The 25,466-nt window shown below is 38.0% G+C and overlaps 1 protein-coding gene across 1 annotated transcript in view; it reads left to right on the top strand.

Moving 5' to 3' along the window:
* The window catches only part of POLR3B (RNA polymerase III subunit B), a 115,609-nt gene that overhangs the window by 29,559 nt on the left and 60,584 nt on the right, over positions 1 to 25,466 (top strand). Inside the window, exons 11-14 of the mRNA XM_030856172.2 lie at positions 5,167 to 5,286; positions 10,576 to 10,710; positions 22,112 to 22,273; positions 25,213 to 25,413. Of these exons, the coding sequence (XP_030712032.1) occupies positions 5,167 to 5,286; positions 10,576 to 10,710; positions 22,112 to 22,273; positions 25,213 to 25,413 (618 nt within the window). The remainder of the gene's footprint in view (positions 1 to 5,166; positions 5,287 to 10,575; positions 10,711 to 22,111; positions 22,274 to 25,212; positions 25,414 to 25,466) is intronic.

Raw genomic sequence — 25,466 nt, 5'->3', positions numbered from 1 at the left:
ATCCCTTTTCCTGAATTCCCAGTGTGTCCAGCAAGAAACACCCAGGTTTAGAACCCCTTTATCACCACAGAGCCTTCGTTGACTTGCCTTGGGCACTACCAGTTGGAACCTGTGGATTGTAGGACAAGACTCAAAGATGAAGTTAGGGAACTGTATATATGTTAAACATAATCAAAATAATTGCACTTCCCTTCCTATGTGACAGGGAGCCCTAATTGCCATACTTAGGATTTTTAGTTATACATTTGTAAAGTGCTTTCCTAAGTGTAAATCAGTAGTGACGTTCCTCATAGTCATCCTTGGAGGCAGGAATTCCTTACTGTAGAAGCACAATGGACAATTCTTATATATCCATACATATATTGTCTGTTCTGTGGGTTGCTTACAAGGTATAAATTCCATGCTGCTTTTTTCTTGTCACCCAGGATATTATTAGAGATAGCATCTCATATCTGTTAGTATGTGTTCTGAAAAGTCAAACCAGTCTTGATATTTTCATAGACTGAGCCAAACATTTAGGAAGGTTGGTTGTCATATGTGAGTACATATAATTCAAAAGCACAAATCAGTAGGGATTATTCTTATCACTGCCTTCTTTTTCTGTAGTTAATTAACAGTCAACTCTAGTTATCAGGCAGGCAGCATCAGGAAAAGTTGTTTGGATTTAGGAGATTCTAATTTTGCTCTTCATTGAAAGTGAAATCTTTAGTGAATATGCATTTTTGTTATAAACTGCAATTACATTGTCCAGGGTCTCCAAGAACGTGAAGAGAAAACGTTAAGAAACACCGAGGAATTGGCTCAATTTTGGAAGATGCACTCTATGCTTTAAAGCTATATAACGCCTTGGAAGAACGATTTACCTTAATGCTACCCCCGTGGATTCAGTGAGATCCATTATTCATTTATTACAAACATCATTGTCGGTCAGATAGCCTTTTCACTGTAAAGCTATTTGAACAGGGGCTAAACAGTGGGTTGGAAAATCATTCATTTATTTCTCTTAAATAGGTACTGACAGAAAATTTTAGCTAACGGAACTAGAAAAGTTCAGTTAAAAGATGAGGAGAGGGGCTTCCCTGGTGGCGCAGTGGTTGAGAGTCCGCCTGCCGACGCAGGGGACGCGGGTTCATGCCCCGGTCCGGGAAGATCCCACATGCTGCGGAGCAGCTGGGCCCGTGAGCCAAGCCACTGAACCTGCACGTCCAGAGCCTGTGCTCTACAACGGGAGAGGCCACAACAGTGAGAGGCCTGCGTACCGCAAAAAAAAAAAAAAAAAAAAAAAGATGAGAATGTGCAGTTATTTAACTTAAGAAAGACAAACAAACGTTCCTAATGTGAGAAAGACAAACAGGAAGTAGAAGTTTGAGATGGCTTGTTCTCTGTATGCTGGATTAAAGCAAAGATTAATTATTTGCAACTGATGAAAGGTTACAGAGGCACAGGTAATGCAAAATGGTTGATAAGTTGAACATATGAGTTAGGGTAACATGAATATTTTATGTTATTCTAATGGAAAATGTAGCAAGTACACTTTATCTTACGTAATAGAACTTTTGACGACATGGCACTTTAGTGGATTGCTTAAAATCTGTGTTTTGTTTTGTCTTTAATGCTTCCCTTTTCAGTGGTTCCTCCACTTCTGCTCACAAAGCCTTTTTGCTGTTATATTGGTCACGGATGTTTTACATTTTCATTGCCAGGGGTTCTGATAAATAGAGAAGAAATTAGTTATTACCTTTTTGGGAGGATAGGATGCACTAGGGGTGTCATCTTGGCCTGTTTATGAACAGATTGGGCTCTTACCCTAACCCTCACACTGTGAACCCCTGGCAACTTTATTAGGTATTCTAGGGAAAAGGTGACTTTCTGCTACATCAGAAAGAATACCAGGCTCCCCTGTGTTCCTCTGTTTCTTCCTCAAAGAAGTGAAGAATCTTTAGCCTCTTTCCCAAGGGAACTAGAAGACCAAATTTTTTTTTTTTTTGCGGTACGCAGGCCTCTCACTGTTGTGGCCTCTCCCGTTGCAGATCACAGGCTCCGGACACGCAGGCTCAGTGGCCATGGCTCACGGGCCCAGCTGCTCCGCGGCATGTGGGATCTTCCCGGACCGGGGCACGAACCCGTGTCCCCTGCATCGGCAGGTGGACTCTCAACCACTGAGCCACCAGGGAAGCCCTAGAAGACCAAAATTTAATGAAGACAGCTCAGTTTAGGGAAAACTGAAGTGCCTGTCTATTCGTGGTTCCCACCAACTGCTGACTTGCCTCCGTCAGTTACTTAGTTACTACTTACTGCTAGGTTACCCGCAGCTTGTGTTTTAAAGGTCTTAAGTTTATCTTACACTCTAAATGACCTTTTTTTTTAACCAGGGAAGATTCCTAGATTTGATGTCCAGTCTTAACAGAGGAGTTCCATTTAGTTCTAGGCACTATTTTAGTTGTTAGGAATCGAGGAAGAAGATGACATGTCATCTAGTAAGAGAGCCATACAGGTAAATAGACAATTAAAATATAGTGTGATCTGAACATGAATGGAAGTACTCAATTCTTTATACATAAGAAATTAAAATAGCACAGAGAAAGGAGTGTGGTTAGGAAAGGCTTCAAAGAGGAAGTGATACCCGATCTAGGTTTTGCAGCATGGAGAAGAAATTTCCCAGGCAGGTAACTGGGGACAGGAATTCCAGGATAAAGAATCATCCCTTTCTTCTAACTGAAAACCAGTTAAAAAAAAAAATGCATTCATTGCCTTTACAAAATAATAAGAACCACATTATCCTCTTCTTTTCAAACTTTTTTTTCTGGAAAAATTTCAACATATACAAAGTATACGGAATAGTATTATGAACCCCATGTGCCTATCACCCAGCTTCAACAATTAAAAACACTTTGCCCTTCTTGTTTCATCTAGATCTCTACCTCCTCCTCACCTATTACTTGATTAGTTTTTAATATTTCATTTTTTAGGTAAAATGTATATACACTGATAAGTACAAATCTTAATTTTTATAAGATATAGAATATTTCCATTACCCCAGAAAGTTCCCTCGTGCCCCTCCTAGTTAGTTTTCACTTCTGTTATCTTCTTCCCCCACTGATCTTATTTCTTCACCATAGATTAGTTTTGCCTGTTCTAGAATTTTATATATGGAATTATGCAGTGTAAACTTCTTGGTGTCCAGCTTTTTTTGTTGAGCGTATTGTCTTAGATTCAGCCAAGTTGTTCCTCTTTATGTCATCTATCCACGTGGTCTGTTCCTTTTTATTGTTTTTTTTGTTTTCTGTGTGTTTTTTTTTTTGTCTTTTTTTTTTTTAATTTGGCCACACTGCACAGCTTGCAGGTTCTTAGTTCCCCAACTAGGGATTGAACCTGCACCCCTGCAGTGAAAGCACAGAGTCCTAACCGCTGGACCACCAGGGAATTCCCATGTTCCTTTTTATTGCTGAGTAGTGTTCCATTGTATGAATATACCACAGTTTGTTATCTTTTCCTGTTGATGGACGTTTGGTTTGTTTCACTCTTTTCCTGTTACGAATAAAACTGCCGTAAACGTTTGTGTACAAGTCTCTGCCTGAACAGTTTGGCATTTCTTTTGGATAAATACCTAGGCGTAGAATTGCTGGATCAAAAAGCAGTTGTGTATGTAACTTTTATAAAGTTGGAACTGCCAGATCTTTTTCCAAAGTGATGGTACCGTTTTGCAGTACCCCCAGCTGTGTCTGAGAGTTCTGATTGCTTCACATCCTCACCAACATTCAGTGTTGTCAGTCTTTTTAACTTTAGCTATTCTAGTGGGTGTTTGGTGGTATCTCATTGTGGTTTTAATCATGCATCTTCCAGATGACTAAGGATGTTGAACACTTTTTCATGTGCTTATCGACTTCCTTTGTGAGGTGTCTGTCCAAATCTTTCGCTCGTTTTCCTTATTGAGTTGCCTTTTTATTATTGAATTTCAGAGTCCTCTTTAAAAAATATAAATATAAAATTAAAAAAATATGTACATATATCCTGGATATAAATCCCTTGTCAGGTTTATGTATTGCAGGCATTTTCTCCCAGCCCATTACTTCCCTATTCATTATCTTAACTGTGATGAACAGTTTTTAATTTTGATAAAGTCTGATTATCAGTAGGGTGTTTTTATTTGTTTTTTTAATGGTTATTGATTTCCATTTAAAGAAATCTTTGCCTACCCCAAGAGCAGTAACATATTCTCCTATGTTTTATTCTGGAAGCATTATAGTTTTACTTTTTATGTTTATGTCTAAAATCCATCTTAAACTAATTTTCTATTTGGTGTGAAATAAGGGTCAAGGTTAATTTTTTACTTTATGGGTATTTAGTTGTTTTGACATCATTTATTGAAAAGACTTTCCTTCGCCCATTGAATTGCTTTGGCACTTTTGTCAAAAATCAATTGACCATAAAAGTTGGTTTATTTCCGTTTGTCCTTACCCTCGCATCACACTGTCTTGATTACTATAGCTTTATAGTTGAAATCACGTAATGTAAATCCTCTGACTTTTTCAGGATTGTTTCGGCTGTTCTTTTTCATTTCCATATATATTTTGGAATCAATCAATTTTTGTTTTTTAAAAAGCCTGCCAGGAGTATAATTAGCAATTATGATATATCTCTTGGTCAGTTTGGAGAGAATTTTAACAGTAAGCCATCTTAACACTATTATATGTTCCAGTCCATGAAAATGGCATAACCCTCAATTTATTTAGGTTTTGTTTTCTTTCAGCAGTGCTTTGTTAATTTCAGGATAGAGGTCATACATGGTGTAATTCCTTCTTCAGGGGAAAAACTACTACTCCAAAGCATTAACTATAGACTGTGGTGCTCTCTGGGAGGAAGATTGATGGCTGATACATCTATTTCCTCTGTATTTTCTAAATTTCCTACAATGATCATGTATCAATTTTATAGTAAGAAAACAAATTATAAAATAAAAAGGGAACCAGTATATTAAATAGCATGTAAATGCTTCTTTGTCATTGGTTTATGACAAATGTTGATTTTTGACTAGGACCAATCCAGCTTTCTCTATAACCAGGATCCTTGTCTGTTTTGCTTATAGTGTCATGTATGGGTAGTTTAACAAATTCTCTCTGATGATGTCATTCAAACATTATTATAAATATATTCTGTCTTTTCCAGGCTTTAAAATATATAGGGAACAAAGTAAGAAGGCAAAGGATGTGGGGAGGTGGACCAAAGAAAACCAAAATAGAAGAAGCAAGAGAGCTCCTGGCTTCTACCATTCTGACCCATGTACCAGTGAGTAACCCCTTTGCAACTGAATAATGATCGTCGTGGGGTCCGTGCATTTCTGTTAAAGAATTTTGAATGCAAGTTTACATTAATTAAAGTATAGCTCCTTAAGAAAAGAGAGAATCCTAAAGAGGACTATCCAGAGGACTGCCCTGGAAATAGTCTTCCATTATCAATAGTTTATTTGTGCTTAGAGAATGTTAGCTGTATTGTATCATCATCATGTTTACTCTCTCGGTTCTTCTTTCAATCCAAAATTACAGTTTTTTTATATTCATGTATATAGTAGCACTGCTACTAGATTTCTCCTTTTGAAGGACAGGGATGGTGTCTTAGATATTTTTAAATAACTTAAAACGAGCTTACAGTGCCTTGCCCACATGGATACTTTTTTTTTAAATTGTGGTAAAATATGCATAACATAAAATTTACCTATTTTTTAAAAATTTTATTTATTTATTTATTTTTGGCTGTGTTGGGTCTTTGTTTCTGCATGCAGGCTTCCTCTAGTTGTGGCGAGCAGGGGCTACTCTTCGTTGTGGTGCACAGGCTTCTCATTGTCGTGGCTTCTCTTGTTGCGGAGCACGAGCTCTAGGTGCATGGGCTTCAGTAGTTGTGGCACACGGGCTCAGTAGTTGTGGCTCATGGGCTCTAGAGCGCAGGCTCAGTAGTTATGGCACACGGGCTGGACCAGGGCTCAAACTCGTGTCCCCTGCGTTACGAGGTGGATTCTTAACCACTGCGCCACCTGGGAAGTCCCAAAAATTTACCTTTTTTTTTTTTTTTTTTTTTTTTTGCGGTACGCAGGCCTCTCACTGCTGTGGCCTCTCCCATTGCGGAGCACAGGCTCCGGACGCGCAGGCTCAGCGGCCATGGCTCACGGGCCCAGCCGCTCCGCGGCATGTGGGATCTTCCCGGACCGGGGCATGAACCCGTGTCCCCTGTATCGGCAGGCGGACTCTCAACCACTGCGCCACCAGGGAAGCCCCCATTTTTATATGTACATTTCTGAGGCATTAGGTACATTCTCAATGTTATGTTACCATCACTACCATAGATACTTATTAAAATATTGGATGGGCTTATCTGCTAGACCTTGAATTTTAGAGTTCACATTGTCCAGCCTCCTTCACTTACAGTGAAGATGCCCAGGTCTGGCAAAGCTAGATGATTTACCTTGTCATCCAGCTGGTTAGTTGTCAGAGAGAGAGAGAACTAGAATCCCATCTTCTGACCCTTAATATTTATTTTTTTAAATTAACTTATTATTAAACAGAGATCAGCCATGTTGGCAAGAGTCGTTCTTCCCCCACTCCCATTTAATATATATGCTACTCTTTCTAAGTTATAAAATTATTTGTTAGTCAGACTATCTTGTTAACCAAACAGTCTGGTTTTTGATGAATTAGCATGTGTATTATGCACTATGATCTAATTCAGGGATTGCAGACACTACATTCAGGGGCTGATTATAAATAAAGGAAAGTTGAAGGAACTGCAGAAGTGAACAGTGACCACCTAAACTGAATCTTAATGATTGTTTTCTTATTTTGAAACACCTTCTTAGCCAAATAATATGGGTCTCTGATTCTGCCCTTTGGCTTCCACTCCTTTATGTTTATCCTTGATCTAATTCAAAGAATTAGAAAACTCTTAATGTTAAAGCTGTGTCTGAACTGAATTTTAGGTGATTAGAAAAACAGTTTATGGGCTTCCCTGGTGGCGCAGTGGTTGAGAGTCCGCCTGCCGATGCAGGGGACGCGGGTTCGTGCCCCGGTCTGGGAAGATCCCACATGCCGCGGAGTGGCTGGGCCCGTGAGCCATGGCCGCTGAGCCTGCGCATCCGGAGCCTGTGTTCTGCAACGGGAGAGGCCACAACAGTGAGAGGCCCGCGTACTGCAAAAAAAAAAAAAATGCAAAAATGAGTAGTGGAAATAACAAGGGCTTCAGAGCCAGAGAGACAAGGGTTCAAACTGAGTTTCTTAACTTCCTAGCTGATTTACTTTGGGCAAATCTTAACTTTTCTAAGCTTCAGTTTTCTCATCTGAACAATGAAACTAATACCATTGTGCCAATTCAGTGGTAGGGTGCACATAAAGCTCCATGGTTTGCTGGCTCCCAGACATGGCCATCACGTCTCCATTGGGGCCTCACTTAGCTTTGTACAACAGCTGAGGAGACCTTTTGGTTAAAGAAGCCTTAGCTGATAGAATGCTGGCTATACCAAAATTTATTTATGTAAATTGATAAAGCTGAACATTGGTACTTTTGTGTGGTTGCAGTGGGCCTAAGCTACCGTTTCTATAGTTTTGTCAGGGCTTCCCTGGCGGCACAGTGGTTAAGAATCCACCTCGTAACACGGGACATGGGTTCGAGCCCTGGTCTGGGAAAATCCCACATGCCATGGAGCAACTAAGCCTGTGAGCCACAACTACTGAGCCCGCATGCTACAACTACTGAAGCCTGTGTGCCTAGAGCCTATGCTCCGCAACAAGAGAAGCCACCGCAATGAGAAGCCTGTGCACCGCAATGAAGAGTAGCCCCTGCTCGCTGCAACTAGAGAAAGCCCCTGCGCAGCAACGAAGACCCAACGCAGCCAAAAATAAATAAATAAAATAAATACATTTTTTAAAAAAAGAAGTTTTGTTATATATGATCCAGTGAGGAGTAAAGTCAGAATAGATAAACCAAGAAAAGACCTTCATTTTCCGGAATGGTTTAGGACAGTATTTACCTAAGAATACTGTTAGAGGTGATTTTAGATTATATAAGGACATTTTTCTTTAAATAATTATGTACTTATTAGAAAAAATACAACTAGCACATTAAATCCATTTCTGTGATATTTAGGATTTTATGGTATTATTGTATAGATGAAGCTTACTTAAAAATGAGTTGTTTAAAGTTGACCAAAAATATTAAATAATTAGGACTTTAAGTGTTACAGAGATATGACAATAATCATGATGGTGGTACTTGAATGACTAAAATGTAGAAAGCACTGGTTCAGATGTATCTTCATAGAGGGGGAGAGATAGGCAGGATGCTCAGCAGTCCCTACACTTGTACTTGAGGCTTTGGCTCCGAAGCCCAACCTCTCAGTTCCTTGGAAGTGAGAGTTTTTCAGACTACGTAGTAGAGTCAGCATCACCTGGGAACTTGCCAGAAGTTCTTGGACTCTACCATAGACATACTGAGTCAGACACTCTGGGAGTGGGGCCCAGCAATCTGTTCTAACAGGCCCTGCAGTAATTATGATGCACACTAAAATTTGAAACCACTGCTCTAAGGGTTTCCCCAAGATGCCTAAGACCTCTTTTTTCCTCCAAGATAATATTAAAAGGACTCCAGAGTTTTGGCGATAACAATTCTGTTTCAGTGTTCCAAGCTCATTTGGTAGGTCTTTTTTCTCTCCCTCTTTCAGATAGTTCACAAAGGGATAACGGAACTATTATTGGCATTCTACCAAAAAGTGATGTCAGCTACTAGATTAAAGGATTCCCACTCTCCATATCAGTAGGAAAAATGGGCTCAGTATTAACTTATTTTTTCAATTTAGACCTAAGGTTTACTTTTCAGCATATAGTAGTTTAAAAAGGGGGGAACGGCAAAATGAGTTAATGTTCAAGTGCCTTTTAAAGTGCAGTGGGGCATCTGCTGTAAATATCCATATTTATTTCTACTTATAAATGTCTTGAGAGAGTCTCCCACTATTTATGCAAAATAAACACGTGATTCGGACTTTGTTAAAAGTTGAAAATTTGGTTAATGAAAATTTGCTTCATTTTTTTCATTAACAAAAAAAGTAAATACAACTAGAAGAGTTACATGTTCAATGTAACTCACCACATTAAAATCAGAAAAAAGAAATAAATTAGATGTATCTGAATGGAGGACCATACAGTTTGTAAATACCAACTGCAAATGTAAATTACTTATAGCTACTCAAAGACTGGGTTCTTCTGCTCAGTGTTGTGGTAGTTGGTGTTAGGGTTGTAGGGTTTTTTTGTTTGTTTATTTGTTTGTTTGAGGATGGACCAGAGACTTTTCTTTTTGAAGATCTAGATTTATTCCAACCTTTCTTATTGATGTAATTGTTTTGTGAGTACAAGATGACACAATAGCTTTTAGGGCTGCTTTTTCTCTTACCAGATTCCAAAATTAACACATTTCTCTTAACACATTCTAAAGTTCTCAGTAACAGAAAGGGGATAAATTGACCTAATGAAGATGTGAAACTTCTTTTGAAGGAGAATGAACTTTTGGAAACATATACAGAATTTCTAACATCCTGTATCATTTAGTGTAATTCCTTAGCAGCAACAGAAGAATGTGTGAAGGAGACCGGTTGCTGTTCTTTAATCTGTCAGTGATAAACTTAATAGGATATCATTGGGATCTTACTCAATGATTAAGGAAAGTAAAACAGAAATTTTATAATATGAATTTTCTATAGTCAAGCCTATAAAATGTTCCTTAGAATTGGCAGAAGCTTAGTCCATACTCTCAGAACTCATCGTTTAGGTTGTAGAGAAAGAATTTACCTAGTTACCTAAGGTTTTTGTCTCCCCAAACAAACCAGTGCAATGATTTAACCAGTTCTGATTTAACTTACTGATTGGGCCAGATTTGTTTATGTAGATTTCAGTTGTAGAGTTACTTATTGCTGCATAACAAACATTTCCAAAATTTAATGGCTTGAGATAACAGTTTTTTGCTCTCTCTCATGGTTCTCTGGTTTGACTGGGCTCGGTGGTGGGGAAGGAGGTTCTCAGTTTGGGTCTCATGAAGTTGCAGACAGACAGCAGCTGAGGATGGAGTCATCCAAAGGCTCGACTGGGGTGGACATCCAAGATGCGTCTTCACTCATATCTCTGGCTCCTCATTGCTTTTCCAAGTGGCCCTTTTCTCCCCAACAAAATTTCCTAGACTTCTCACATGGTACTTCAGGACTTTAAGAAAAAGGAAGTGGAAACTTCTAGTTTACAGGCCAACCCAGAGTGGGTGATGGACTCCACCTCTTAATGAAGGAATGGCATAAAACATATAGGGAGGGAAGGAGTTGATGGTGGTCATCTTTGAAGAAAAGTTACCATAGGTATTGAGTACAAAGATGAAAAGTCATCATCTCAGCTCTCAGGAAGTTTATAGACTAGTTGAATTTCTTTGAATGGGGAGAATCAGAACAGTTCGTTATTTTCTTATTTAAATATGATAACATTGACTGTTTTCTTGAGGCACCTTAAATTTTAATGTGCATTGTCTCAGAAATTTTCTGTGATTTCTGAATTACAGGTTAAAGAATTCAATTTCCGAGCCAAATGTATCTATACCGCAGTGATGGTGCGAAGAGTAATTCTGGCCCAAGGAGATAATAAAGTTGACGACAGAGATTATTATGGTAACAAGCGATTGGAGTTGGCAGGACAGGTGATTTAATTATTTTATGTCAGGAATCTTATTTTATTTTCCTCAATAAAAATTAATTTAGTGTTCATTTTAGATAGGAGGAAGAGATGGTTGAATGGAATATAGGTTTTGTATATTTGGAGTATAAACATTCACACATGACTTACTATCTCTGACTTAACAATTGCTATGAAAACTCTTAGTTCTTTAAATATGTTAATAGTGTTACCTATATTATATCTTTTTTTGAGATGTTTACCCTCATTCTGTTTAATGTAGGACATGATGTATGGCTTTAAGTAATATCATTTATTCAGTTAACAAATATTTATTAAACTCCTATCGTGTGCCAGGCATAGTTCTAGAAACTGGTATACAGGGAAAATAAGACAGACAAAGGTCCCTTTTCTCTTAGTCCATATAGTCTAGTGAGAAAGATAGACAATAAATAAGTAAACAATCCCCTAACTTTTTTGGTGATGTAGTAGAAGTAGGTTAATGAGGACATCTTTTATCTCATTTTCAGTCTTAGCCTGATAAATTTTACCTTGTTTTGAGAGTATGTATCCCCTTCAACTGGGTAACAGGTGTCTAAAACTTTGAAACTTCATGTTTCAGCATTTAAATCAGAACCTTTAAATCAAACAGCTAGAATATAGACCTGGCTGCTTTTGATATTTTCTCTCTTTTATTTATTTAGTTGGTTGGTTGGCTGGTTGCACTGGGTCTCAGTTGTGGTGGGTCTTAGTTGCGGCGGGCAGGCTCCTTAGTTGTGGCTCCAGGGCTCTTTAGTTGCAGTTTGCCAGCTCCTTAGTTGCAGCACGTGGGCTCCTTGTTTGCAGCAGGTGGGCTCCTTACTTGTGGCATGCAAACTCTTAGTTGCAGCATGCGTGTGGGATCTAGTTCCTTGACCAGGGATTGAACCCAGGCCCTCTGCACTGGGAGTGCAGAGTCTTATCCACTGTGCCACCAGGGAAGTCCCTATCTTTGGTTTTAAAAAAGTGCCTTGGTGTGGTGGTCTCTGTTAATATCCTACTTAGGGCTCACTAAGTTCTTAAGTCTGTAAATTTATATCTAATCAAATTTGAGACATTTTTAGTCTTTATTTCTTTAAATATCTTTTTTGTACTATTCTCTCGTGTCCTTCTGACTCATTATATTGTTAGGCCCTTTGGTATTAAGGCTCTGTTGATTTTTTTTTCAATTTTACTCTCTTTTTCAGATTGGATAATTTCTACTGATCTATTTTCAGGTTCCCTTACTTTTTCTTATGTTGTCTCTAATATGCTATTACACTCATCCAGTTAATTTCTTAGTTTAGATATTGTATTTTTCAGTTGTAGAAATTTCATTTGGGTATATTTTCTCTACTGAGATTTCTTGTTTGTTTATTCATCACAACCATATTTTCATTTACACCCTTGAACTTTAACAGCTGTTTTAGAATTCTGGTCTAATTCCAACATATCAATCATCTCCGGGTCAATTTCTTGATTAAATTTTCTCTTGAGTATGGGTCATGTTCTCCTTTTTCTTCATGTGTGTAACAATCTTGGATTGTATCCTGATGGACATTGTGGATGATGAATGGTAGAGACTCGGGATTCTCTTTTATTCCTCTGAAGAATGTTTGTTTTTTGTTTGTTTTAAGGCATTTAACTTGGCTGTAAACCTCTGAATCCTGTCTCCTTGCAGCAGACAGCTGAAACATTCTGTATAGTTCTTTCAACCATAGCTGGACTGTAAGATGTTCCTTCCCCCATTCTTGTGGTTATTTGTCTTACCAATTTAAGCAAGTATTTTTAATTTTTAAAGAACAATGTTATGATTAAAAAATAATGTAACAGTAAACATTATAAAAGCAGCAGATATTAAAATAAAACTAATAATACACAGTAAAAATGTTTTTAAAACATTTAACATTTAACAAAAAACATTTAACATAACATATTAGCACAGTAAAAAGACTTTAAAACAATTACAAGGAAGTTTACAGTGAAAATGAGTCTTTCTCCCACTCTGACCCCCCCCCCCCACCCTTTCACCTGACCCAGTTCTCAGTTCCTCCCTCCAGTAATGGTTACTTTTCCCTTCATCTCCTCTATCCTTCCAGAGACACCCTATGCATATACAAATATCTTTATTAACTGGCTTTTTAAAGTTTTACTGTTGGAAGCTCATGGCTGTGGACATTCAGGCCTGTGTGAATTTATGCTAAGTTTTCTGGCCTCCTTTGGGGTCCTTTGTCAAGGGCAAGTTTGGAGTCAGGCTTTGCAGTTTTAGAAGAAATCACATAAAGGAACATTTTATCCTCATTAGTATGAAACGTATATTCAAAGCAGTATGTCTGCTTACTTAGTGGGGATTTAATCATTAAATGTGTGTGTTGCCACAGAATTTGACATATGCCTGCTTTTGTGCTTTTTAGTTACGAAAATTTTCACGTATACAGGACTATATATAACACGTATGTGTGTTTGTGTATTAAGACTCAATAAAGCAGATATTCACATGTCCCAACTCAAGAGTGAACACAGCATTAGTATGTTTGAATCTTTTTATGTGCTTTCTGTGATTCTCACCTGCCCCTCCCATCTGTCTGTTCTGGAGGCTCTGGCCAGGTGCCTGCCTATTTACCTGGTGCAAAGCCATCCCAACACATTCCTGAGCATTTACTGTGAGATTCAGTGAAGCACAGGTCCATTTCCCGGGAGCATCCCTCAGCAGGCCTGAGCTTCAGGTGTGAGTTTCAAGATTTTTAAAGCATGAAGTCTTACTCAGAATCCCAATATTGAAACAGATAAAAGTTGAGCCTCTCTGGTTGAGGTGGGGTATAAGGGCTTGTTTCTCTGCCTGTTTGCCCTTCCCCTGAAACTCCTCTGTGAAGTTCATAAACACAGTCTTACTGCTCTACAGAACCAGGTGTAGACTTTTTTTTTTTGGCCCCGAGGCATGTGGGATCTTAGCTCCCCAACCAGTGATCGATCCTGCACCCCCTGCACTGGAAGGGGAAGTCTTAACCACTGGACCGCCAGGGAAGTCCCCAGGTGTAGACTGTTTAGCAGGCTTGTCAGGGTCCTTGATGATCTTGCCCCTGTGCACCCTTCCAGCCTCATCTCATGCTAAGGTGAGCCACTCCTTTCCAAACAGTGTGATGCTCTTTCATCCTTTGAGTTATGTCTTCTGCCTAAGTTGCCCCTCCCTTATCTCCCCTTCTCCTTCCCCATCATGAGGGGCTCCTACGCATTCATCATTCTTTGAAACCACCTGTGAACCCCAGGAGTAGTTAGTAGCTCAGTTGTTTAGGTCTTTATTTGCATGCTGAATTGCTGTACAATTCTCTACCTGCTCGCTTCTTTCCCCCTTTACACTGTAAACTCATTGAGGGCAGGAACCACTTACATTCATATTCATCTCTCTGTCCCCAGATAAAGTACTAGACACCGGAGATACAATAGTGAATGAGACTTGATGGGGCACCTGCTCTCAACAGTGTACATTTTGGTAGAGGAGACAAACAGGGAACAAGTAAACAGTAAATAAATGTGATATTAGATGGTCATAAGTGTTTAAGGCAAACCAAAAACAGACTAATTAATATTAGAGCTAGAGTTGGGATGTTGGTTGGGGGAAGGGGTGTTAACTTTATTCTGGATGGTCAGGAAAGACCTCTTTGAAAAAGCGATATATTTTAAGCCGAGCCCTCAGACATTCCAGCTGAGACTTGAGTGAGGAGAAGCCAGTCTCACGCAACCTCAGGAACTGCATTCCATCAAGAGACCCGCACAAGCAACATACATCCCCAGGCAGCGCCTGTATTGGAGGAACTGGAAAAGGAGCATTGTGGCTGGAGTGTGAGGTTTAGGGGTGGTGAAAGAGGACATTGTAGAACTAGCATCGTAGGCCATGGGAAGAGTTTTGGATTTAATTTCGCATGCAGTGGAAAACCACGAGAGAGTCATAATCGGGGAAGTGACACCATCTGATTTTCAGTTTAAGAGATCTGATTTGGAGATGAACAGACCAGGAATGGACCAGTTAGGAGACTATGCAGTATTCCAGATGACAGTGATGGTGCCTGGAATGATAACCGCAGATATTAATTACCACATCTAAAATGTAAAAAACTGGAATTGAAAAATTAGAGCAGTTTTAGGTTTTGAGAAAAAATTAATGCCCGGAATACTTGGGAAGTTCTGTCTGGTTAGTGGCTAATGCCAACAGGTGGGTTTTTGGCCACCTTCAGATTGACCACTGTTCAGGGGATTGTGCGAATCCCCACCACCAACAATCCCAATTTTTACAGTTTTTTATTTGGAAAAGAAATCATGCTGTTAAATGAGTCCTTTAAAAAAAAATGTTGGGTGTTTGGAGGACTAAGGAGCGGAGTTGAGAGGGGAGAGGAGAGACTATCCTGTTGCTTAAAAAATTAGAATTAAAAAGAGGGTTCCCATGTGCAAGAAAACATTGCTTTATAAGCAATGTAAAGACATAAAAGACATTGTGTTGGCAAAACTGTGTAAAAACAATATCTGCTAATTTCACACCCCGTGGGATGAGGGAGTATAAATGTGCTTCAGCTTTAGATAACAGAGCTGTATCCACTGGCCAAGCCGGTTCACAGAGCTTTCCCTTAGTCTCACTGCCACCAGAGGGCTGGCCGGCCAGCCGCCAATAGAGGTGTTAGCAAAACCTACCGATTTCAGGCTTAATCTTTTCACCTACCTTTTCTTTTTCAGTAATGTGTTCATTATTTGCTGAGCATTACTCTATTCTTCATCTGCAGATTTTTTTGTTTCTAATGCAGCTTGCTTTGTATGGGTGAGATATGGAACGGCACCAAAATCCGGCACCCTGGAAAGCCAGGGATTTCCACCCTGTGACAAAAGAATGCCGTCTTGACTTCAGAGATTGCCTAATCCCAGCTGTTCTGATAATGTAATTAAGGCTGCCTAATGTCTTTAATTTTGCAACCAGCTTGTGTGAAAAGGAGAATTTGGCACTCTGAAGGCTTAAACACTAAATAGCAATCTCAAGACGCCTAATTAGAATTCTCTGACATTAAGCTAATTGGTGAAACTGTATTTCAGCAGCTTAACTTCTTTATTAATTTTTTTAGCATTTTCATTGAAAATCAATTGATGAGCTGTCAGCATTTTTTCTTAAATATAATTTGCTCTTTAGTGCTCCTGTCTTAGGCAGGCTGAAAGGCCTCATGCTAGCAATGAAAGGTATTGAATATTATCACCAGCATTCCATCCCTTTTAATCATTTTACTCTTGACCTAAATAATGTGGCTTATTGTGTGACTTGGCCTTGTAGCTTCTCACTGCTCTGTGAACTGGAGAACGTTATTTCTCTTACGTTGAAATTTTAAGGGTGGAGAAATTTATTTATGAGGCATTAGTTTTGTTGAGTGTGCTCTTACATTTTACTTGTTTAGTACCGGGGCATTTCCTTGTGCTTGAATCAGGGGGCTACAACAAATTCAGCTAGGATCCAAAAAAACTTTGTCATAATTTGAGACGCAAAAGTCTAAGTGTAAGGAACTAATTAAAATAGAGCTGAGCTTTTGTGGTTTAGGTTAAGGGCATTTGCTTCTGTTCAGGATGCTTATTCAAGTTCCTTTTGCCAGTTTACACAGGAAGTTGCTGAAATGGGCTTCTCCATCCCTCTCCTCCCCTGCACCTGCTTCCATTCCCATATTCTTTCTTCCATGAAGGAAACTGCTGGGTCTGAGTAGAAGATAGGATTAAGCTCTCAGAGGAGGAAGTTTTCTTTGTAGAACACTTCTGACATGGCAAATCAAGTTCAGGATCCTGGCTTTCCCATCTGCAAAGTTGATTTTAGTAGAAAAGTGGAAGGACTTGTCTACCTTAAGGGAGAAGAGTGTAAAGTAACGTTCCATTTAGGAAATGCTTTCTTCAGCAGTGGCTGGAGGAGACTCATTGGTTTTAATGTCTTCATTTTGAGTCAGAAAACTACCAGTGGGTTATAAGCATTCAAGAATAGTGTGAAATTTGGAAAATCTTTAGCTTACAAGATTTCACTGAACTTCAGAATTCCTGTTTAACTGTATAATGGGTGCATATATAATGTCCCCCAATATTACATTACTGTTTGGTTAGGTAGCTTAGATTACAAATATATCCTACTTTTTTCTTCCTCTATAAAGGAAAAAAAAACTAATATAATTAATTTTTCAGGGGAATTTAAGTCATTGTAATAATATATTTGATTATTGAAGAAGTATGCCTGCTATTTATTTGTCATAAGCCACTTATTTAGTTTTGAGAACTGTATATAAACAGTGTTCTGGTTATATCTGTTTCTGCATTGCATGGCTTAAGACAATCACCGTTTTGTTGTATCTCACAATTTTGTGGGTCAGGAATTCAGGCAGGATTTGGCTGTGTGATTCTTCTGTTTCACATGGGGCTCGGTTGGTAGTTGTTCTGCCGGAGGTGGTGGGGTGTCTGGAAGGCTGGGCTCAGCTCGGTCTTGACCATTCCAGTGCTGTGGCATCAGAGTGGCTCAGGACTCCAAGTGAGTTTCACGTGCACAAGAGAATCTGTGTGGCCTTAATGACCTGGTCTTAAAAGTCACAGCTTCACTTACTTTACTTTATTGAAAAAAGACTTTATTGAAAATTGCAGTCACAACCCACACCTGATTTGGGGCAGTAGGGGACATGGGCCACACCTTTCAACGTGTAGTTCAGGGGTCAGCCAGAGAGTTGGGCGAAGTTTATATACATAATCTTGGGGTTTTCTCCCAAGATTAAGTTGGTAGTGGATTTGACGGTGTTGATTTTATTTGTGGTTCTCTCCTTTCTGTGAATTTCCTCTCACTTTCCAGCTACTGTGGTGGCTCAGATCTTTTCCCTCTGGTCCTTCAATCCAGTAAAACTGTGGGTCTCTCCGAGTTTTAGCTTCCAGTGTAGCTTGGACCCTTTTTGTTAATGTGTCCTACTCTTAGTTGAAAAGCCTTAAAAACGGAAATGCACTTTTGATAAGTGTCAACTTTCCTTCAGTTTCTGCCTGCTTTTACTCTCCAGTGCCTTCAAATAGTTTCAATATTTTGTCCAGCGTTTATAATTTTTATGAGCAGATGAATCCATCTGATAGGAGCTACTCTATCAATTCTGGAGACAGAACCATCCTAGTCTATTTTTATGACTTCCTATTCCATCCCATTGATTTGTTTTCCATGGTTACTATGGTTTAATATAATTTATTATATAATTTTTAACATAATAAGTATAAATAAAAATGTCACAGATATGTAAGTTATGAAGGGGACAAATAAAATCAACACCCTCAAATCCACTACCAACTTAAGTAATTCTTAATAATTGACCATTAATTACCATTTCATTTACTTATATATTTCTTCCTTACTCTGTCTTCTCTTTTCCCCACTATCCTGAATTTGAGTACTTATTATTTTCTTTTTTATTGCATCATTTATTTAAAAATTTTAAAATAGTTTATTACAATATAAGTTTCACTTTTTTTTATTGAAGTATAGTTGATTTACAATGTTGTGTTTCAGGTGTACAGCAGAGTGATTCAGTTATATATATGTTTGTGTGTTTGTATGTATGTAGATTTATATTCTTTTTCAGATTCTTTTCCATTATAGGTTACTACAAGATACTGAATATAGTTCCTTGTGCTATACAGTAGGTCCTTGTTGTTTATCTGTTTTATATAGTGTAGTGTTTATCTGTTAATCCTACGCTCCTAATTTATCCTCTCTCCCCTACCCTTTTCCTTTTTGGTAACCATAAGTTTGTTTTCTATGTCTGTGAGTCTATTTCTGTTTTGTAAATAAGTTCATTTATATCATTTTTTAGATTCCACATATAAGTGATATCATAAGATATTTATCTTTCTCTGACTTACTTCACTTAGTATGATAATCACTGGGTCCAACCATGTTGCTTTGAATGGCATTATTTCATTCTTTTTTATGGCTGAGTAATATTCCATTGTATATATCTACCACATCTTCTTTATCCATTTATCTGTCAATGGACATTTAGGGTGCTTCCATGTCTTGGCTGTTGTAAATAGTGCAGCAGTGAACATTGGGGTGCATGTATCTTTTCAAATTATAGTTTTCTCAGGATATAGGCCCAGGAGTGAGATTGCTGGATCATATGGTAAGTCTGTTTTTGGTTGTTTAAGGAACCTCCATACTGTTCTCCATAGTGGCTCTACAAATTTACATTCCCACCAACAGTGCAAGAGGGTTCCCTTTTCTCCACACACTCTCCAACATTTGTTATTTGTAGACTTTTTAATGATGGCCATTCTGACTGGTGTGAGGTGGTACCTCGTTGTAGTTTTGATTTGCATTTCTATAATAGTTAGCAATGTTGAGCATTTTTTCATGTGCCTGTTGGCCATCTGTATGTCTTCTTTGGAGAAATGTCTATTTAGATCTTCTGCCCATTTTTTGTTTTTTTGATATTGAGCTGTATGAGCTATTTGTCTATTTTGGAAATTCATCTCTTGTTGGTCACATTGTTTGCAATATTTTCTCCCATTCTGTAGGTTGTCTTTTCATTTTGCTGATGGTTTCCTTTGCCGTGCAAAAGCTTTTAAATTTAACTAGGTTTAATTTATTTATTTTTGTTTTTATTTCCATTACTCTAGGAGATGGATCCAAAAAAAACATTGCTGTGATTCATGTCAAGGAGTGTTCTGCCTATATTTTCCTCTAGGATCCAGTCTTACATTTAGGTCTTTAATCCATTTTGAGTTTTTTTTTTTTTAACATATAGTGTTAGAGAATGTTTTATTTATTTTTTAAATTAATTTTTATTAGAGTTAGTTGATTTACAATGTTGTGTTAGTTTCTGCTGTACAGCAAAGTGAATCAGTTATACATGTACATATATTCACTATTTTTTAGATTCTGTTGCCATATAGATCATTACAGAGTATTGAGTAGAGTTTCCTGTGCTATGCAGTAGGTTCTTATTAGTTGTCTCTTTTTTTTTTTAAGTTTTATTGGGGTACAATTGATTTACAATGTTGTGTTAGTTTCAATTTCTTTTATATATAGTAGTGTGTGTATGTCAATCCCAGTCTTCCAGTTTATCCCTCTCCACAACCCTTTCCCCTTAGTAACCATAAGTTTGTTTTCTACATCTGTGACTCTATTTCTGTTTTGTAAATAGGTTAATTTATACCATTTTTTTAGATTCCACATATGTCATACTGAGTGAAGTAAGTCAAAGACAAATATCATATGATATCACTTACATGTAGAATGTTTTAATTTCATTCTTTTACATGTAGCTGTCCAGTTTTCGCAGCACCACTTAATGAAAAGACTGTCTTTTCTCCATTGTGTATTCTTGCCTCCTATGTCATAGATTAATTGACCATAAGTGCATGGGTTTATTTCTGGGCTTTCTATCCTGTTCCATTGATCTATGTGTCTGTTTTTGTGCCAGTACCATACTGTTTTGATTCCTGTAGCTTTGTAGTGTAGTCTGAAGTCAGGGAGCTTGATTCCTCCAGCTCCGTTCTTCTTTCTCAAGATTGTTTTGGCTATCTGGGGTCTTTTGTGTTTCCATACAAATTTTAAAATTATTTGTCCTAGGTCTGTGAAAAATGCCATTGGTAATTTGATAGGGATTGCATTGAATCTGCAGATTGCCTTTGGTAGTATGGTCATTTTAACAATATTTGATTCTTCCAATCCAAGAACTTGGCATTATTTTTGAGTTTTTGAGTTTTATAAAAATAGATTCATATCATATACGTTCTTCTGCAACTTTTTTCTTCATTTAACATTGTTTTAAAGGTTCATCTATATTGTTTCATGCCACTGTATTTCACTTCCATTTTTGTATTCAGTTGTTTAAAGATATGATACATATGATAAATATCCCTTTATCTATCCTACTTATCAAGACCTTTGTATGACTTACCTTTTTTTAAAAAAAAGAACATTTTTATTCATATCTTCTGGTGCCTACATGACAGAGTTTCTACAAATAGGATTGCCCAGTCATGGAATCAAGTTAAATCTTCAACTTGACTGGAGAGTGTCAAACTACTTTCCCAAGTATTTGAACACTGCACTGTACATAAGTCCTGATGGTCTCCATCCTATGACTTAGTGTCGAAATTAAACATTTTTGTACCATCTCCTGGTGGGCTTAATTTGCATTTCCGTCATTACTAATGAGATTAAGCCTCTTTTTCATATGCTTATTGACCATTCCTGTTTTTTCTTAAATGTCTTTTGGGCTGTTTGTATTTTCCTTATTGGTTTTAAGATTTTTTTGGTGTTCTTTGGATCCAGTTTTTTGTCAGTTACATGTGTTGCTGGTATCTTCTCCCAGTCTGGATTTTTTTTTTTTTTTAACTTTATGGTATCTTTTAATTCTAGAAGTTTGTAATTTTAATTTGTCAACCCTTTCTTCTTTTTAATAGTTAGTACTCTTTATATTTTAAACTCATGCCTTTGGTATTTGTTGCATTTTGGGGTATGGAATGAAGTAAAGAAGCAGTTTCATTTGTTTCTGAAATGAATAACCGGTTGTCCTAGCACCATTTATTTGTAGTCTTTTTTTTTTTTTTTTTTTTTTGTGGTATGCGGGCCTCTCACTGTTGTGGCCTCTCCCGTTGCGGAGCACAGGTTCCGGACGCGCAGGCTCAGCGGCCATAGCTCACGGGCACAGCCGCTCCGCAGCATGTGGGATCTTCCCGGACTGGGGCACGAACCCGTGTCCCCTGCATTGGCAGGCGGACTCTGAACCACTGCGCCACCGGGGAAGCCCCTATTTGTAGTCTTTTATTTACTTACTGATCTGAAATGCCATCTCTATCATATGACAAATTTTAATATATGTGTTGTTTGTTTCTGGACTTTTTGTTCTGTCCACTGGTCAGTTTATCTATACGTTAATCAGTCCATTTGCCTTCTTTTTCAGGAATGTCTTGGCTATTTTAGGGTCTTAGCTTTTCCACATAAATTTTAGAGTTAGCCTCAATTTTCATTAAAAACCTGGGGATTTTGATTAGAGTTGCAGTGGAATTTTAGATCAATTTGGGGAAAATTAGTAACCTTAAAATGGTCTTCTTATCCATAAATATTTTCTTCATTTATTTAGGTCACTGGTCAATGAAATCTCAGTCTGGGAATGACTGGTCTAAATTAAAAATCTATGAATGCAGGGATTGTCATCTTTGCTCTTATTCCCAACACCAAGCATAGTGATAAGCACATATATCAATAAAAGTACATGTTTATCAAATTGAATTTTAAAATATATTTTTTTCAGTTTTAAGCAGTTTCTCCATCTTTTTTTAAACAAAGTTTAATAAGGACCTAAAACTTAGTAAATAAGCTAGTAATGCATTTTGAAAGTTCACCATATACTTTTTTTTTCCTTTAGCTTTTATCTCTTCTTTTTGAAGATTTGTTCAAAAAATTTAATTCTGAAATGAAGAAGATTGCAGACCAGGTGATTCCTAAGCAAAGAGCAGCCCAGTTTGATGTTGTGAAACACATGCGTCAGGACCAGATTACCAATGGCATGGTGAATGCCATTTCAACCGTAAGTCTTCAGTCATTTGGGTAGAGTTTTGTAACTTATTTGTAAACCTGTTCAGTGGGAAATTTAAAGTACTGATACTTTGAGAATCTAGGTGAAAAAAGTATATGTATATTTAAGTCATAAATTTTCTACTTTGAAAGATAGTCTACAGTTTAAATCAGTAGGAATTTTACTACTATATTACTTCATTGCCAAATTATAGTTCCTGTTATATGAGGCAATAAGAAAATAGATATACTTTTACATAAAGGAAAAATCTTTTAGTTTAACCGTTAATAACCATTCTTTCAATGGATACTTTTCCCCATTTTCTTCTGTCATAAAACTGATATATTACAAGTAGGTTTATTAATGACAACGTTTGTCCAGAACAGTACAACATGTTTCATTTCATTGTAGGTTTATATTCCTCAAAGAGCTATCAGCTGTTCTCATGTGAGTGATGAATTCAGGCCTCAGCAGCTGCTGTGTGTTCAGGGCCTCCGGCTGTTCATAAAGGGTTATCAGATAGGTTTTTGCTCCCTTTCTTAAAGCGTAACATCTATAGGTCTATCTGATAAAGTCTTGTTCACGTTTTGTATGCCAGACATAAAATTAGTTTTATGGATGGGATTTGGTCCCAACAAAAGAATAGTATAGAGTAGCACGTGGACTCCCTTAACAATGAAAGAATTAGTGGTCGACTTGCTGCCCTACTTGACTTGAGAAATTTGCCGTGGGTCTGTTTGAGCAGCCCTCGCCGTGACAGCTCCATCTAGACCTGAGGGGAGCCTGGCCTTTGTGCCTCTTTAGGCCCCTCACACTCCTGTGGCCCAAACTTGTCTGGAAGTAGATTCCTGAATATTTGAAGAGAAGTCTCCAAAGAGCACTTGAACACACTTCTGTTAGAATGACTTTTCTGTGCTTTTGACCCATGATTTTCAGGTCAGAATAGCTGTTTTGAGTAGTTGTTTTGCCCCTAAGTGATACCACTTTACGTCCGGGAGCAGACTGCTTATTAGGAAAATCAGTAGTAGGCCTTGTTACAGGTGAACCCCAATCTGTAGACAACTGGAAAAAGATCAACTTCTAAAATTGTGATTGTTGTCATATGTAGACTATTTTCAGCAAATAAATTTTCTCAGAGGAGCAGTTTTAGACGCTTTGTCTGTTTCTCCTCTCTCCCTTTTTAAAACTCCTGAAGAATATTGGAAAAGATTATCTTGCTGAACATCTCGGCTTCACTCCCCATCTACTTCCTATTTGCCAGCAGCTGCTGTCTTAGTTGAATTCTGTGATGAATATTTTTTTTTTTGGGGGGGGCAGGAATTTATTAATTTACTTATTTATTTTGGTTGTGTTGGGTCTTCATTTCTGTGCGAGGGCTTTCTCTAGTTGTGGCAAGCGGGGACCACTCTTCATCGCGGTGCGCAGGCCTCTCACTGTCGCGGCCTCTCTTGTTGCGGAGCACAGGCTCCAGACGCGCAGGCTCAGTAGTTGTGGCTCACGGGCCCAGTTGCTCCGCGGCACGTGGGATCTTCCCAGACCAGGGCTCGAACCTGCGTCCCCTGCATTAGCAGGCAGATTCTCAACCACTGCGCCACCAGGGAAGCCCTGTGATGAATATTTATTTATCTTCCTTGCTCTTACTTTGTGGTCATAAGGCAGTTTACTAGGTTCATTCTCATTCAAAGAATAAAAGGAGTTAACTCAACAAGCAATATGAGAAGTTAACTTGTGGGATCAGTGTGTTTGCTCCATTTCTTTGCTTTGTAATGCATCAAGTTTCTTCCTAGGTTTTAGCTTTTTTCCACTCTATCAAAAACTCAAGTTTCTGAAGTGATAGATCTTCACTGAAATAATGCTTAAACTTTAATTTGTGAGGAGCTCCCCTGAAGTCAAATATTTAAATTCAAACAGATGAGTTTTTCTACTGTGAGGGGTTTTAATCTGGGATCCATGAGTCCTTCCTTGAAATTGAAGGCAAATTTTCTGTTTGTGGTCCTATGTGCATTTTTCTCGAGAATAGTCATAGCTTTCATCAGATTATCAAAAAAATGAAGAACCACTGTTTAGCAGATGTAATTTTTTCCCTTTGAATCAGAAAGATCATTGAATCAATCACTTTTTGACATTTTGTTTTCTACTTTGCTTTTTCTCTGCGTACTGTTTTCTGTTAATTCACATTGCCATGAGTTGCAAACTTAATGATTCCTAACCTTAATCCTGAATTATCCTTGAGAATATTTAATGTGTACAATTAATACCACTATAAAATAATATATTTAATATATTTCAGTACTTTCAATGCATAGGAGATAAGGTAAATTTAATGTTTAAAATTTATTTCATATGAATCTAAGATTGACATGGTAGCCAAAGAAGGTATATAATATTTATTAATATGAATATATGTGCAACTTTTAGCCTTGATTAAGAAGCCTATAGTTATTCATTTTCCCTGGTAACTGCTATTAGAGTCTTTTTTCTATTGCTATATTTTCCTCTCATTAAAACTAATTTTGGAAGACATCCAGATAATGGCACATTGCAACATGAAATTATCTCTTTGAGCTTCAAGCTAGTGTTACCTTAAATGTGTGTAGAAACTGCTAGTGTTCTATTAGTTGGCTTATTGCTTCCAGTGGAAATCTTTGGTTGAACTGGCTTGTTCAGAACATAATTAGTTCTTCAGAAAATACCCACTCTGATGTGATAATGTTGATGCGTTGGAGCATTCCGAGGTGGTTGCTAGATATAGGTAATATCCATGAAATTCCTAGAAAACCCCGGTGAGTAACTTGGCTAAATTTTAATTGTGACATTTTGATTTCTGAATATATATCATGGCTCTCATTTCACAAACAAGCAGTTCCTATGCTGAGCCTCTCCGAGTGACTTCAGAGTATCAGACCACATGAATGGATCAGGGGTAGCTCATGTCTTTCCTCTCCCTTCAGGGAAATTGGTCTCTGAAGAGATTTAAAATGGATCGCCAGGGTGTGACTCAGGTGCTGTCTCGCTTGTCATATATATCCGCACTGGGCATGATGACAAGAATCTCTTCCCAGTTTGAAAAAACAAGAAAAGTGAGTGGTCCTCGATCGCTCCAGCCGTCTCAGTGGGGAATGCTCTGCCCTTCGGACACTCCTGAAGGAGAGGTAAGGTCCCCAAGGAGTCTCCGCTGTGTCAGTGGTCATGCCTGTTGGTGATG

Source organism: Globicephala melas, chromosome 10 (genome assembly GCF_963455315.2).
Source record: "Globicephala melas chromosome 10, mGloMel1.2, whole genome shotgun sequence".
NCBI lineage: Eukaryota > Metazoa > Chordata > Mammalia > Artiodactyla > Delphinidae > Globicephala > Globicephala melas.
The sequence above is the reverse complement of the archived record's forward strand: the minus strand, read 5'-3'. Positions and strand labels throughout refer to the sequence as shown.